This window comes from Saccostrea cucullata, unplaced genomic scaffold, assembly GCF_032062105.1.
Source record: "Saccostrea cucullata isolate Sc308-1 unplaced genomic scaffold, CSIRO_AGI_Scuc_v1 ctg65, whole genome shotgun sequence".
Taxonomy (NCBI): domain Eukaryota; kingdom Metazoa; phylum Mollusca; class Bivalvia; order Ostreida; family Ostreidae; genus Saccostrea; species Saccostrea cuccullata.
Window position 1 is genome coordinate 202569 of NW_026938807.1, and position 13046 is coordinate 215614.

Here is a 13046-nt window from a genome sequence, read left to right on the forward strand (position 1 = left end):
CTTTTTTAATTTATAAAAAAAATATCTATTTTGGATAGTTAAAAATTCAATAGTTTGATTTCTTAGAGACAGAAGATCTTGTTTAGAACTATATTTTTTAAGTTGAACATATGGGTCAGAAGTAAACATGGGAATATACTCAGTAAGTACATGTGATAAATATCCTTAAATATCAGCATTTTAATTGTATGAACGTTTGAGGGTTGGGGTTCATTTGCATGGGATTTTATGTTTTTTAGCGAAAAAACAAGAAACACCACAGATAAATGCGCAAGCATCCCCATTCTTAAGTTTTGATCGCACGTTTGCCCTGGTCATGGCTCCTAGCCCTAAAAGGAAACCAAGATAAATGTCAAAGTATTTACTAATATACTTAAAGTCTAAGCTTTTCTTTATAGCTATGTACATTAAGGAATTCGACATATTACACTATATCACATTAGAATGCTAGCTAAAACATGTGGATCTCATTTTTCATATCTTTGTTATTTGTTTCATACTAAAAAGCTTATGCTGTGTATATATATTTTATCAAGAAAACTGCACTGAAGCTATTCCGGGAATAATGAATCCGGTGGAAACTGTGTGTTATTCAGAATTTTATTTCCTTGATTCAACAAATGAAAATTTCTGTAAAGGTAAGTTTAGATTTTCTGGTTCTGCGATATCCTTCTGATTCGAAACATCTGACAATGGATAAAAATACAGTCAGTCCTTAAGTTATGAAAAATTGCTTTGTCGAATTTTCAATTGTCAGAATTGAAATTAACTTTGAAGTACACGTACATATGTATATTACTTCACAGTTCCTTGGTACCCTCCCTACTTTGTTAACTGGACAGATATGACTGAAAATAGCACATATTTATTTGTCTGAACAATTTTTTTTTTAGAATTTCTGAGGGCCACAAAAGACCCTAAGTGGCTCTTGCTCTTTGTTCCATAGGAAGATGATTGTTTCGGAATCAACATCTCAAATATTAGATAGCAAAAACTTGTGTTTGGAAAATTATTGCATTCAGTTCATAATTATGCAGGTTTTCAATATTTATACATGAAGAATTTTTTAGGGACTGAAAATTTACCTTTGGATATTATATCCCAAGCTGACAGTTTGTACCAATCTCTTAAGGAAATTCCGTTCCTCATTGATATTCATCTAAATAATTGATACAGGGTGGTTATCTCTTTAAACTAAAAATACATTATGTAGATTAATTATCCTCATTTTGACAAATGCTTACTTTCTACATGAAATCAAACTGGATGAGAAGAAACGGGTGTCTATTTTGTGTAGTTACTCTAAGTGAATGGGTATTGGTGGATTACCGAACTTAAAAATAATTTATCTCCACGGTCTCATTGAATATTCAAATTTTTTAAAATCTATTTTTCAGTGAACTTGAACTTCACATATCCATAAATTAGTGAAAACGTGTCATTGATATTTTGCAGACTGGACACCTGATAACGGTTCTTGCTTTGACGATAACGAGGCTATTGACATTAGCTTCCGGTTCCGGACATCAGATGAGTTGAAAACACTACCATATGTTGGTGTGTTTTCTGTATACGGTGGAGGGGGATACAAAATCGATATTGGTCCAAAACAATCATTGGCCATGGATTACCTATCACAGCTGAAGTCTCTTAATTGGATAGATCTTTATACGAGAGCTGTGTTCGTAGACACATTTCTGTTTAATGCTAACACAAGACTATTTACTAACATCAAAGTTGTGTTCGAAATATCTGAGTTTGGTTCAATGGAAATGAAAACAAATACATATTCATTCAACATGTTTCCATATATCACACCGTGGGATTACTGTGTGTTGATCTTTCAGTTACTTTTTATTATAATTGTTGCTGCTAGATTCGTATTCCTCGTAGTAAATATTGTAAAACTTCGCTTAAAATCGTTTTCGTATTTTGCAACGTATTTACGAATGGCAGAGATTGTCCTTTCCGTCTCTGCTGTTATACTTTATATTCTCAGGATTGACCAGACCTTACAAGGCGTTACAGATGTTGGAAACTATCTAGGTAACTCCCCTTAGAGAAATCATGACATGGTCGTAATTAATTGACTATATTCCTCACAAAAATGTTCCAATTCAATGAAGCTGTGCTGGAGTTATCTCTAAGAAATAACGAACATGTTCATTGTCACTTCTAGTACCATTCTATATCAGATTTATTCGAGATTAGTAATTTTCAGACAAAGATGGTGGTGGTATATTTCCTCTTCCTTTTTTAATTTTTATGTTGCTCTCATCAAAAAGATTGGGGTATATAGTTTTTTGTTCTGTCCATCCGTCTGTCTGTCTGCAAAAATATAATAACATTGTCATTACTTTTGATTTGTTTGTGCAATGGCTTTGTATTATATTTGAATTTCTTATGATGTAGCCTTTATTTATGTATCAACATACTTTTAACTCATACCCATTTTGCCAAAAGTTAACCATGCTTTTATTTTGGTCAAATTTTGTTTGGTCATTTTGACAACACTACATAGTTTTTTTTTTAAACTATGACCAGGAGTTTCTCTACTGTTGAAATATCTTTTCCCTTTGAATAGTTTTTAATATTTTTTTTATATTTCACAATTATTTTTCTTGAACCAAGACCCGCGTGGCACAGTGGTTAGAGTGTCTGCTTAGGAGTCCCGAGAAAAATTGATCTTTATGTCGCAGGTTCAAATCCCACTGTGGAACATGGAGACCAGTCCTGCGGATGAGACTATAAACCGAGGTCTTGTGTCGCAGTATGTGTTGGCACGAAAAAGATACCTCACTGCCCAATGGTCGTAAGTGCCGAGTATAGGACAAAATTTGCATCTCTCCACAGGCAATTAAGTGGTAGCGTCTCCATATGAGTGAAAAAAGTATCGAGAGGGACGTTAAACGACATATAATCAATCAATCAATCTTGTGACAAGATCTTCCCTTTGTTATTCTTACTTTTTGTCCTTTGAGCTTGACCCACATATATGAAAACAATAATCTGAGTCATAACCTTTGAACGAATGGTGTTAGGGTTTTCATATTTCACAGGCATATTTCGGCTTGCATATTTCACGTGAATATTTCTTGTGATTAGTCTTTTGCTTTGGATAAGAAAAATTTTTGATTTCCTGACCTTGACCTTGGAAATTTGCTTGCAGTCGAAAAGAATATTATTATTTGCCATGAGTAGCCATTGGGTGGCATCGGTGTTTCACAAACACAGCTTGTTTTTCACAGTGAAGTTAATAGTTATCGCTATGTTGATGGAATATTGTTAAAAATTCGTTGCATCTTTCATTCAAAATGACATTTTAGTAGCCAATTTTCTTACTTTTATGAATGCAAAATATCATGCTTGTCAACTTTCTTTGTAGAATCACACGTTTCTTTTGAGTTTGCCATGATGTACGACCAACTTTACCAAGAGGCGCTGGCAGTTGTGATGTTTATAGTGTCCCTGGATTTGTTAAAACCTCTTACCTTTAACTCCCACCTACACATTCTATACTCATCCCTTAGCAATGGAAGAAAGGAACTCTTATCTTATATGTTGCTCTTTATGATAGCAATATCAGCTTTTGCCTCCTATCTACACATTACCACTGGGTATTTGGTGTACGATTTCCGCAATCCATTTACAGCCATTTTGACCCTGATGCAAATTCTGTTATCGATGATTTCTTTGAAGAAACACCCGGAGATATCGTCTCTTCAAGCTCAAATTGTTATCTCCATATTCGCTTTTGTAATGACGCTTGTTTTTCTTAACTTCTTTATCTCTGTGCTTAACTTTTACTTTTCGGAGGGAAAAGAAAACTTAGAAAAATCTAGCCAGTTTCTTAAACATCTGAATGACCATTTTTGGTGGAGATGCAACCGCTTTAGTAAGGAGTTTTGGAGAACGATTTCATGCCAGAAATTGCAGACACAAGGTATATTTCTTTACTGAATTGGAATTTAAACCGTTCATAAGATACATAAATTATTTGCATACAATTTTTCATTACTTGCAGATGACCAGATCGAAGAATTGCTCCGTCTTTTGAAATCCGTAAGAATTTTATTTATTCTGAACCCTCATTTAGATTACTCAAAACATTAAAGAAAATATGATCCCTCTTGGCTCAATTCAGCCAGATTTCAAAATTTGTCCAACTGAAGCTTATGTGTATATGTTTGATCATATTTTCTACAGGTCATTTACATACCATAAATACGTAATTCATATTTACCAGCAATTTTACGTTTATTTGAATAAGAAATGTCGAAAGAAATCTTGATTTATCTTTATAATGTAAATCATGTATCATCAAAACTCGTAGGATTCACTAATAGTTTATGAACTAACATAAAATGCATTTGGGTTTATATTATATTTGAAGTACTAATATAAGATAATTGAGAATGGACAATAGAAAATGGTTATATTTTATCTAAACGTGCAGAAAATGTCCGCATTATTGTTGTTTACTTGGTAGAAATCTAGAGAGAAGATGCTTCAAGACATGGATGTTTGCAAGAACATGATTGTAAAACTTTTGCGGGAATTACAAGAATTTCATTCGACAGCACCAAATACCTGCGCTTCCATATATGAGTCTAACACTCAATCTCTAATGGATTGTCTTATTATCCATATGCCTAACAGGATAGAATGCAGGTAAAAATAATCAAGGCTTGCCATTTCAAAATTTATAATTTGTAATAATCAGTCATATATTTTCAAAATTGTTCGTGATTCTTAACTGCTAATATCCTGTGCTCATAACTTAATAAAGGTACAGTGAACAACATGCAGTAGCTATCAGGTGACCATAAGGATTCATAGGCTTATTGAATGTTTACTCCTTTTTTATTGATGGGAAATTTAGGGAAAAAATATGACCTTATCATGATATCACGATAGTTATAGACCCAGTGTGGGTAAAATTTCATTTGACATTTTTTTTAAATTTGTTTTTTTAATAATACATGCCCTATACATTAAGTATGCACACTCTTGATTAAAATGAATAGACCTTCTAAAAAGAATTGATTTCTGTTGATTTCAGATTTAGACACCAGGACAGGGGCTACATTTATATTAAACATGGAAAATGCATGCCGCATTACATGTTTTTAAATATCATTCCTTGTTGCTGGACATCTAGTAGGAATATAGATTAAGTTTATCTATAAAATTAGGCACATAGTTCTATACTAAAATTATATAAATAAAAAATAAACACAAAGCCCTGGATCTATAGTCTAGGCGTCCGAGTGTTGCCAGTCGGCCAGTTATAGAAAATATATTACACTTAATAAAAACCTTTAATATTTAACAAGCGAACTATTTGCATGGTTATAGTAAGAAACAATCCCATAAATAAAATTGGAAAAATTCAGTTTCAAAAAATCTTGATACATTTGAAAATAAGTTCAAGGTTGCAATTTCATATTGGTCCGATCTTTATACAACTCAGTACCAAAGGGTCTTTTCTTAATAATACAATGACTAAGTCTCTTCAAATGAAATTGGTTGCAAACGCTGGACTTATCTCTCTTGGTACAGACACGAAAAGTCAATTCAACCATAGCGAAAAAATTGCATGAGCTGCTTATATTTCTTATACCATAACTACAAAGTTATTGAAAGTTTTTCATCATATAGAGAATATACTTGGGAAAAAATTGATATATTAATTTTACTTACTAAACATGTTGACAGAGAGAAAGAGGAAATGAGTGAGTGGTCTTTTTTTCTTTTATTAGACGGATTAAACTTTATAACTTTCAGCTATTAATTTCCTTCTTTTAAAGGAAAAGTATTCGAAATTTTATTGAAAACTGTTCCGATATATATTATAAATGAAAGATATGGAGATAACGAACAGTATTTACGATCAAAAATCCATAAAACAATACAAAATAGGAGCAGCGCAAACACGGGCCTCCAAAACATCACAGGTGGGTTCAGGTGCCATGGAGGAGTGAGCATCCCCTGATGAAGTTGTGAGAATATGCGTTGTCAAATTACTTTTATTAAGGGCATAAGGTTAGTTACGTATTGCAAAAATAATCAAACGTTCTAAACCTATTCCAGATTTTACAGCATTTTGGACGACGGAATGAAATTTACAATTGCCGTTCCGCCTGTTGCTTACTCTTTGGTGCCGGATCTTATCTGCTACGAGAATAATGTTGATTTATTTGTTGATCGTCTTCCAACTGCCAATACTAAATTGTCGTCAGGGATATATGAAATAAAACAATCAAAACCATACGGTCTAGAGGTATGGACAATGACTAAAACAAATGGTCCAAATATGTTCAATTATCTCAATGGAATTGATACTTATCCCTTTAAATCAATGTATTTACATTTACTCTTTACACATTTCCATCGTTTGTGACTTTGATCCATCTCTGTGAACTTTGATATTGTTGTTAATTGTTTTGTTGTATGGTCATCAATTACATTACACAGACGATATTGATTGTAAAACAGTAATCATTGTTATCTTTTGACAGGTACTCTACTGCTTAGAATTACCAATACGTGGATGCAAAGAGCACCAGTCTATTTTGTGTAGCTTCGACAACGGCCAAAACTGGTCGATCTTGACATTAGAAAAGGTGCGGTAATTCCAGAATTTAGTTCTCTCATTAATTAAGTCATATAATGTTAATTTGGGGATCAACTTCTGCACAATATATGTATTGATATCATAAATCATGTACATAGATATCATAATATGTCAAAGTTATTTGTTCTATTCATAGAGCATTGTTCCATGGCCACTTGATTGTTATTAAAAATATGTTTGTGGAATATTAATAAAATTTATTTTATCGACAGAAGACATCTTCCTTTCAAAGGATATTTGAGGACCTACCTTCCCATTTTGCAATGACTGAGTGATATTGGATGAGATTGTGTTGCTGGAGAAATATTAACCAAATGAATATAACTATGAGAGAAAAGCCTGCAAATTATTCAATTTTACTTTATGTAATGTAACTTCAACTACTAACCTAAAAATCAAAAGATTATTTCTCGTATCGTGGTACTTGAAGATTTTGATTTTATTAATTATGAAATTGATAGGAAACAAGACATCTACTTCCCCTTGCACGCACATTTCTACATTCAATATAAGTTGCTTGCATTATATTCTAATGTTCATCTTAATTTAATAAGGGAATATAAATATTTCTACTTCACTCCATACCTTTATATAATTATTGATAAACTAGAAATATCTATATTCATTAACCAAGATACTTGTGTATTACAATTCATTTGGGATAAGTGTACCTAATGAATATTTACTTACTGATATTGTTGTTTGTATAGTTTAAAATACAAGTAAAGTTTTTTTGACGCCATAAAATGATTAAAGCGAAATCTAAACAATGGATGAGTTCTAGTTTGGTCGCATTGTCCTGAGAGCGAGTTGTCTAAGGGAATATGCATGCGCAAACCCACCTTGCATATATATATTTTCTGTGTGCACCTCAAGATTTCACGCAATAAAATAGGAGTGAAATATATAGAGACAACGAACAGTATTCAAGATCAAAAGTCCATAAGGCAATACAAAATAGGAGCAGAGCAAAGACGGACCCCAAGAACATCGGAGGTGCGACCAGGTGCTCATCTTCTTTTGCTAAAGAAAGTGCAAAACGTTTTACTGTGCTTATTTAAAAACGTTTTATTTTTTTCTCTGAGGATCAAGAGAAATGCCTTAAAGTCATTACTTTTGCATTCACCCTTGTTACCAAAAGATGCAATTCCATGAAATATATACTTAAAAATACTGACCAGTCAGAAAAAAATGCAAAATAATAGACACCAGTCAATATATATTTGGATCGATTTTAATAAAAAAAAAATTTAATTTATCTTGATTCTTTTTGTATTGGTTTTGGTCACGTGTAACTTTTACCGAGATGTAAACCATACGCATACAACATTATTTCTTCTCTACCAAGTACATAAAGCTTCACCTCCATTACCTGGTAAATGGACATTTATTAATATTTGATTGGTCGGAATATTTACGACAGATCCATCTTTTATGTTTATTTGCAGCACTAACCCTCCTTAAAGTTACGTGAAAATCCTGTCAATAGTGATGAAGTGTTAATACGTCCGAACATTGTTTCTAATTCATGAACAATGTACTTGAAATTAACAGTTGTTGGCCTGGTATTTAGGAACACCAGATGTACTTTGAACTTAATTAAGAAACTTTCGAATTTTGAATGTAATTGTTAATATAATGGTTACCTATGCATTTTAATTCCAGAATAATGCTATTATTGCACAATACTAATATACTAGCTAAATAGAAAATAGAATTTTTTTCTTATAACCAGTAAACTTCTTTCATAGAGCTCCTTAAGAAATCGACTTTCTGGCACATTCGTCAAATAAATTATTCATAATTTGGATTTGAAGTTAAAAATTGATTCATATATAGATCCTTTTTTTCCCCTATAAATCGATTCTGCACGAAGAAATTGCTTTAATGCTTTTGTTTTCATGTTTAAACAATTACAACTCAATAAGAGAAATTGTTTATACTATTTAACAACAAATAAAAGGTTAGTTTTTATTTGCTTACCAGGTATTGTGTAATGGTCAGGGCATTCACTTTTTTTACGCAACACTCGTGTAGAGGAATGTGATTCAAAAAGAAAATTCATTTGAAGTTATTAAAAAAAGAATATTTGTTTGACAATCTTATGATTTTATATATTGTATGTTGCCTATCTTATTCTAAGTTGAAACGATTTGTTTGGCGAACAAAGGAATCTGATCAACTCTTTAATTAAATTAAAATGTATATAAATTTCTATAAATCATTTGTAATAATGTAACTACGTTCACACTCCACATTTTACGCTCTTACACCACAACATTGGCATTGACATTTGAGTTTAGCCCAAGGATTCCTAATATTCAGTATGAAACATGAGATAATGAATACGTAGTACTCAAGATCAAAAGTCCACAAAACAATACAAAATAGGAGCAGAGCAAACACTGACCTCAAAAACATCAAAGGTGGGATCAGGTGCCATGGAGGAGTGAGCATCCCCTGCCGACAGGTCACACGCGCCGTGAGCTCTTTGTCATGATCGGGAAATAACGGGAAAACCCGTTGTCATTCAGTGTATGGACACTTAGTATGAAAAACACCAGTATTTGACTCAATGATGAATTGTATTTGCGGACAAGGCCATTGTATCGACCATAGAACTTACGAAATGATGACTCTAAACGAGACTGCTGATAGTCTAATTTCATCAACTTGTTTGTCAGTAATCGTTCTAGAAATTGTCATACGTAAAGCATGCTCTTGCGTATCGAATCCATTGAAATATATAAACTATATTTAATCAATTTACATGGACAAATATTGTTCTTGTTAAGAATATAATTATATAATCAGTAAATTTCTAAATTCTTTATCGAAATTTAACTTCATATATGTTGAAGTAGTTTCAAAAGACTTCTAGATATTGGTCAAATAAAATTACCGGATCTCTAGTATTTATAACTAAATATTTATTTTCAAACGAACGACAAAATCTTTTTTGGAAAGGCTCACGAGTACTATTCTTTGATATATCAATATAAAATCGATTTGTTGTTTTCCTTTCGAATTAGTATTCATCTGATAAATTTGAATTGAGCGTTGCCATATTAATTGTAGTTCAACACAGCCTATAATTAATAGATGTGATACATTCTTAACAAGTTAGATCGTTAACCATCCTCCATTGTATCAACACAGAGCATTTCTCCAATACTTCTGCAATGATTCTGTTATTAATGGTAAGTATTTTTATGCATCCCTGTTCAAACTAAGCTCAAAATTATAAGGATTTTTTGAAGAGTACATTATGATTTAAGGAAAATACGAAGAAAAAATTCCTTAAAAACTATTTTCGCTATATTAAAGTTCCACATTATTTTTTGATTTATATTTAAAAAAAATTAAAAAAAATGTTTAATACATTCTTTAAAGCAATTCTGGAAAAAGTATTAAAATTCTAAGCTAAACAGATCTAAGCTGTCAGACTTCATAAGCAAAAAAAAAAAAAAAACCTAGAAAACATTGATGCTGACATCGACATACGCCGTTATATATGTAAAGAAATTCTGATTATTTATTTAGTTTGACTGTTATCAATGTCAAGAAAACGATAAAGATAATTTGTGTGTTTCAGAATTCAAAACTGGTAATATCAATAATACATGTATCAATAATATGAAAAGAAAAAATAAGGAAAAGATACGGGAATGATCTATCATTTTTATTATTAATATATTTTTCAAAATTGTTTTTACACATTGAAATAAAAAAAATACGACACTGCCTATTAAATGACATTTTAAATTCAAATCTTATCAAGCAAATCTGAGTGTAAAAAAAATGAAATCTGATCGTGTTAATCGCAATTTATACTAGAAACAATATTTTTTTAACAGGTCGGAGAGAATACTCGAAATCGGGTATTATCTGTGAAATCGCGTATAATACCCGATATTAGGGTATCGTTGAATCCGCGAAATCGGGTATAGGAGGCGTAATCACCTAATAAAACTTAAACGATGGGATGGCGCATGTTGCCGAGCTAACTTTCATCTAGATACACATATTTTCTATAGGTATCACTAGCCAAGTAAGAATTTGGGCGCCAAGATTAATGCGCTCAGGACAACAAATACCCGTGGAGCTCAGTACATTTCATGATCATAACACAAAAAGGCATTCGATTTGCTTTATATTTTTCCTTATGTTGAAAGTATATGCATCTTCCTAAAGTTCATTCCCAACACAACAGAATTGTAAAGTATCAGAATTCGGGAATTTATAATAATTCAACATCAACACGACAAACATGAACAATTTAAATAAAGAAATCAAATTATACGGAAACACATTTCACACACAAGATATGATGCCATGTATAAACAAGGAATTGTCTATAGTATCTAATTAAGCGTCATTAATTACTTTCACATTCATCTTGTGCATAAAATCAAATTTATTTATGAATGTATAAATAATGTAATGATAAAAATGTCTAAAATTTCGGCCAAAAAAATCCTCTTTCTCTCTCTTTTTTTTTGAAAATCTTTTTTTTTATCATTCATACATATTTGCAGAATATGTCTTTAACATTTTAGCAGAGACAGTGATAGTTTCAGGAATACAGCTTATGAGAGAACATAACTGTTGATCGTTTAATTTCGCTAAGTCATCAATATTTTACCAACCATTTCTTGGCGACTTCAAGGGGGGGGGGGGGGCTAAAGGCTTCTTGACCACCTCTGACTAAACAACCTCAACTGTGTTCTACATGTGTCCAAGAAACCTCTCTTTGAATGTCACTGTAATATATCTTTAATTGTAGGGAAGATTTATTCATCAAATAAAAATCATATAGGTAAACAAAAAGCAACCTGTTATTTTCTAACACAATATGAGACTACAAGTAACTAGAATTCATCTTTATTTTTTTAACACATTTTTTCATTATAGATGAGTATTAGGAAAAGCTATTGCCATGAGTAATAAGTATCATAGATATAATAACTAAAAGAAAACTGTGACATATTGTCTAGAACCAATCAGATAGTGCGTTGTATTAGCATATTATAATGAGGTAGAAGATAGCGTTCTCAATTTACACACAAATGCATAAAATAAAGGTAAAATAGCATATATCTTGTATCGATTATATTAGCATATTATAATGAGGTATAAGATAGCGCTCTCAATTTACACACAAATGCATAAAATAAAGGTAAAATAGCATATCTTGTATCGATTAAATGCAACCAAAAAATTTACGGTGTCTTTGAATAAAATTTCCATGCTAAATTGACATAAAAAAGATGCTCACCTCCAATTAGCTATTTTCAACCTGTTTTCCCGTGGGTATTTTTTTAATCTTATTTTATTTTCTTCTTTATAATAACGTTGGTATTCCATTATGGCAGAGATATACAATTATGACTTGCTTATATTGTACTCTGTAACTGTTAGGAATAATTTATATTTCACGTGAAAGGAAACCCATACATTTTTCAGTAAAAATACATAACACGGCGTTAGTCGTTTAATTTCTTTAAAATTTCACATTTTGTGAATAGTGCACAAATAAGAAAATTAAGTATATGGAATACTTTAATGGGAAATAAAGACAAACGAAGTTTAGTTTTTAGAAATTATATTGAAAAATGATAACGCCATCGTGTCCTCTTTGTCATCCCAGCAGTGTTTGTCGTGTGATTTTAAACTTATTTGACAACCGTATGAATTAGGTTTAATAAAAATAAATCCACAAGATACTGATGTACAAGTAACAGTAACTGGCATAATGCGCCGTTGCTTTATTCTTTAGTTTTTAATAGAAAGTTGCACGGAATACCCGATTTCGCGGGTTGAACGATACCCTAATATCGGGTATTATACGCGATTTCACTGATAATACCAGATTTCGAGTATTCTCTCCGACTTGTTTAAAGCAATAGTTACAAGAATATTTCAACTGAAGAGATAAAAAGAGTAGCTGGCTGGTTTTGCATGGTCAAATGAGTTCTCTTGCTACATATTTTCTACTCTTTTTTATATAATCATTATTATAATTTCCAATTCTATTCAATAGCAGCATGCACAGGCACTTGTTTCGGAAATAAAATCTAACCCATAGTACCGTTTTATGGTTTAGTTCGACTTTTCAACTCGGCGAGCAGGGTTTTGACGCTGTTTACAAAGATAAACGAAAACAAAGACATGCATGTCGCATATGGTTGTGAAGATAAATTATCGTAGAAGATAATGGTAACAAACACATTGCAATTGCATTTTCTCTGAAATTTTAAATGTATGCATTTCTGAGGAGGGGGGTACTGAGTGTAATTCAGAGTTACATGTAGATATCTTGTGTTATTATTATACTATAGGTTAAAATTTTATGTCCGAAACAACTGCCTGTGGCAGCGTGATACGCATTTCGTCAAAAATTCATTAA

At 31.8% G+C, this 13046-nt stretch overlaps 2 protein-coding genes across 2 annotated transcripts; both read left to right on the forward strand.

Annotated features, from left to right (window-relative positions):
* The first annotated feature begins 565 nt into the window (after window positions 1-565).
* LOC134251418 (polycystin-2-like) lies at window positions 566-4113 on the forward strand. Its single transcript, XM_062733827.1, has 4 exons — window positions 566-638; window positions 1456-2046; window positions 3386-3943; window positions 4025-4113. The coding sequence occupies exons 1-4, from the start codon at window positions 566-568 to the stop codon at window positions 4111-4113; spliced, it is 1311 nt and encodes a 436-aa protein (XP_062589811.1).
* Window positions 4114-4498: 385 nt separating this feature from the next.
* Window positions 4499-6662, forward strand: LOC134251402 (uncharacterized). Its single transcript, XM_062733811.1, has 3 exons — window positions 4499-4671; window positions 6094-6283; window positions 6522-6662. The coding sequence occupies exons 1-3, from the start codon at window positions 4505-4507 to the stop codon at window positions 6633-6635; spliced, it is 471 nt and encodes a 156-aa protein (XP_062589795.1). The 5' UTR covers window positions 4499-4504; the 3' UTR covers window positions 6636-6662.
* The last annotated feature ends 6384 nt before the right edge of the window (window positions 6663-13046 follow it).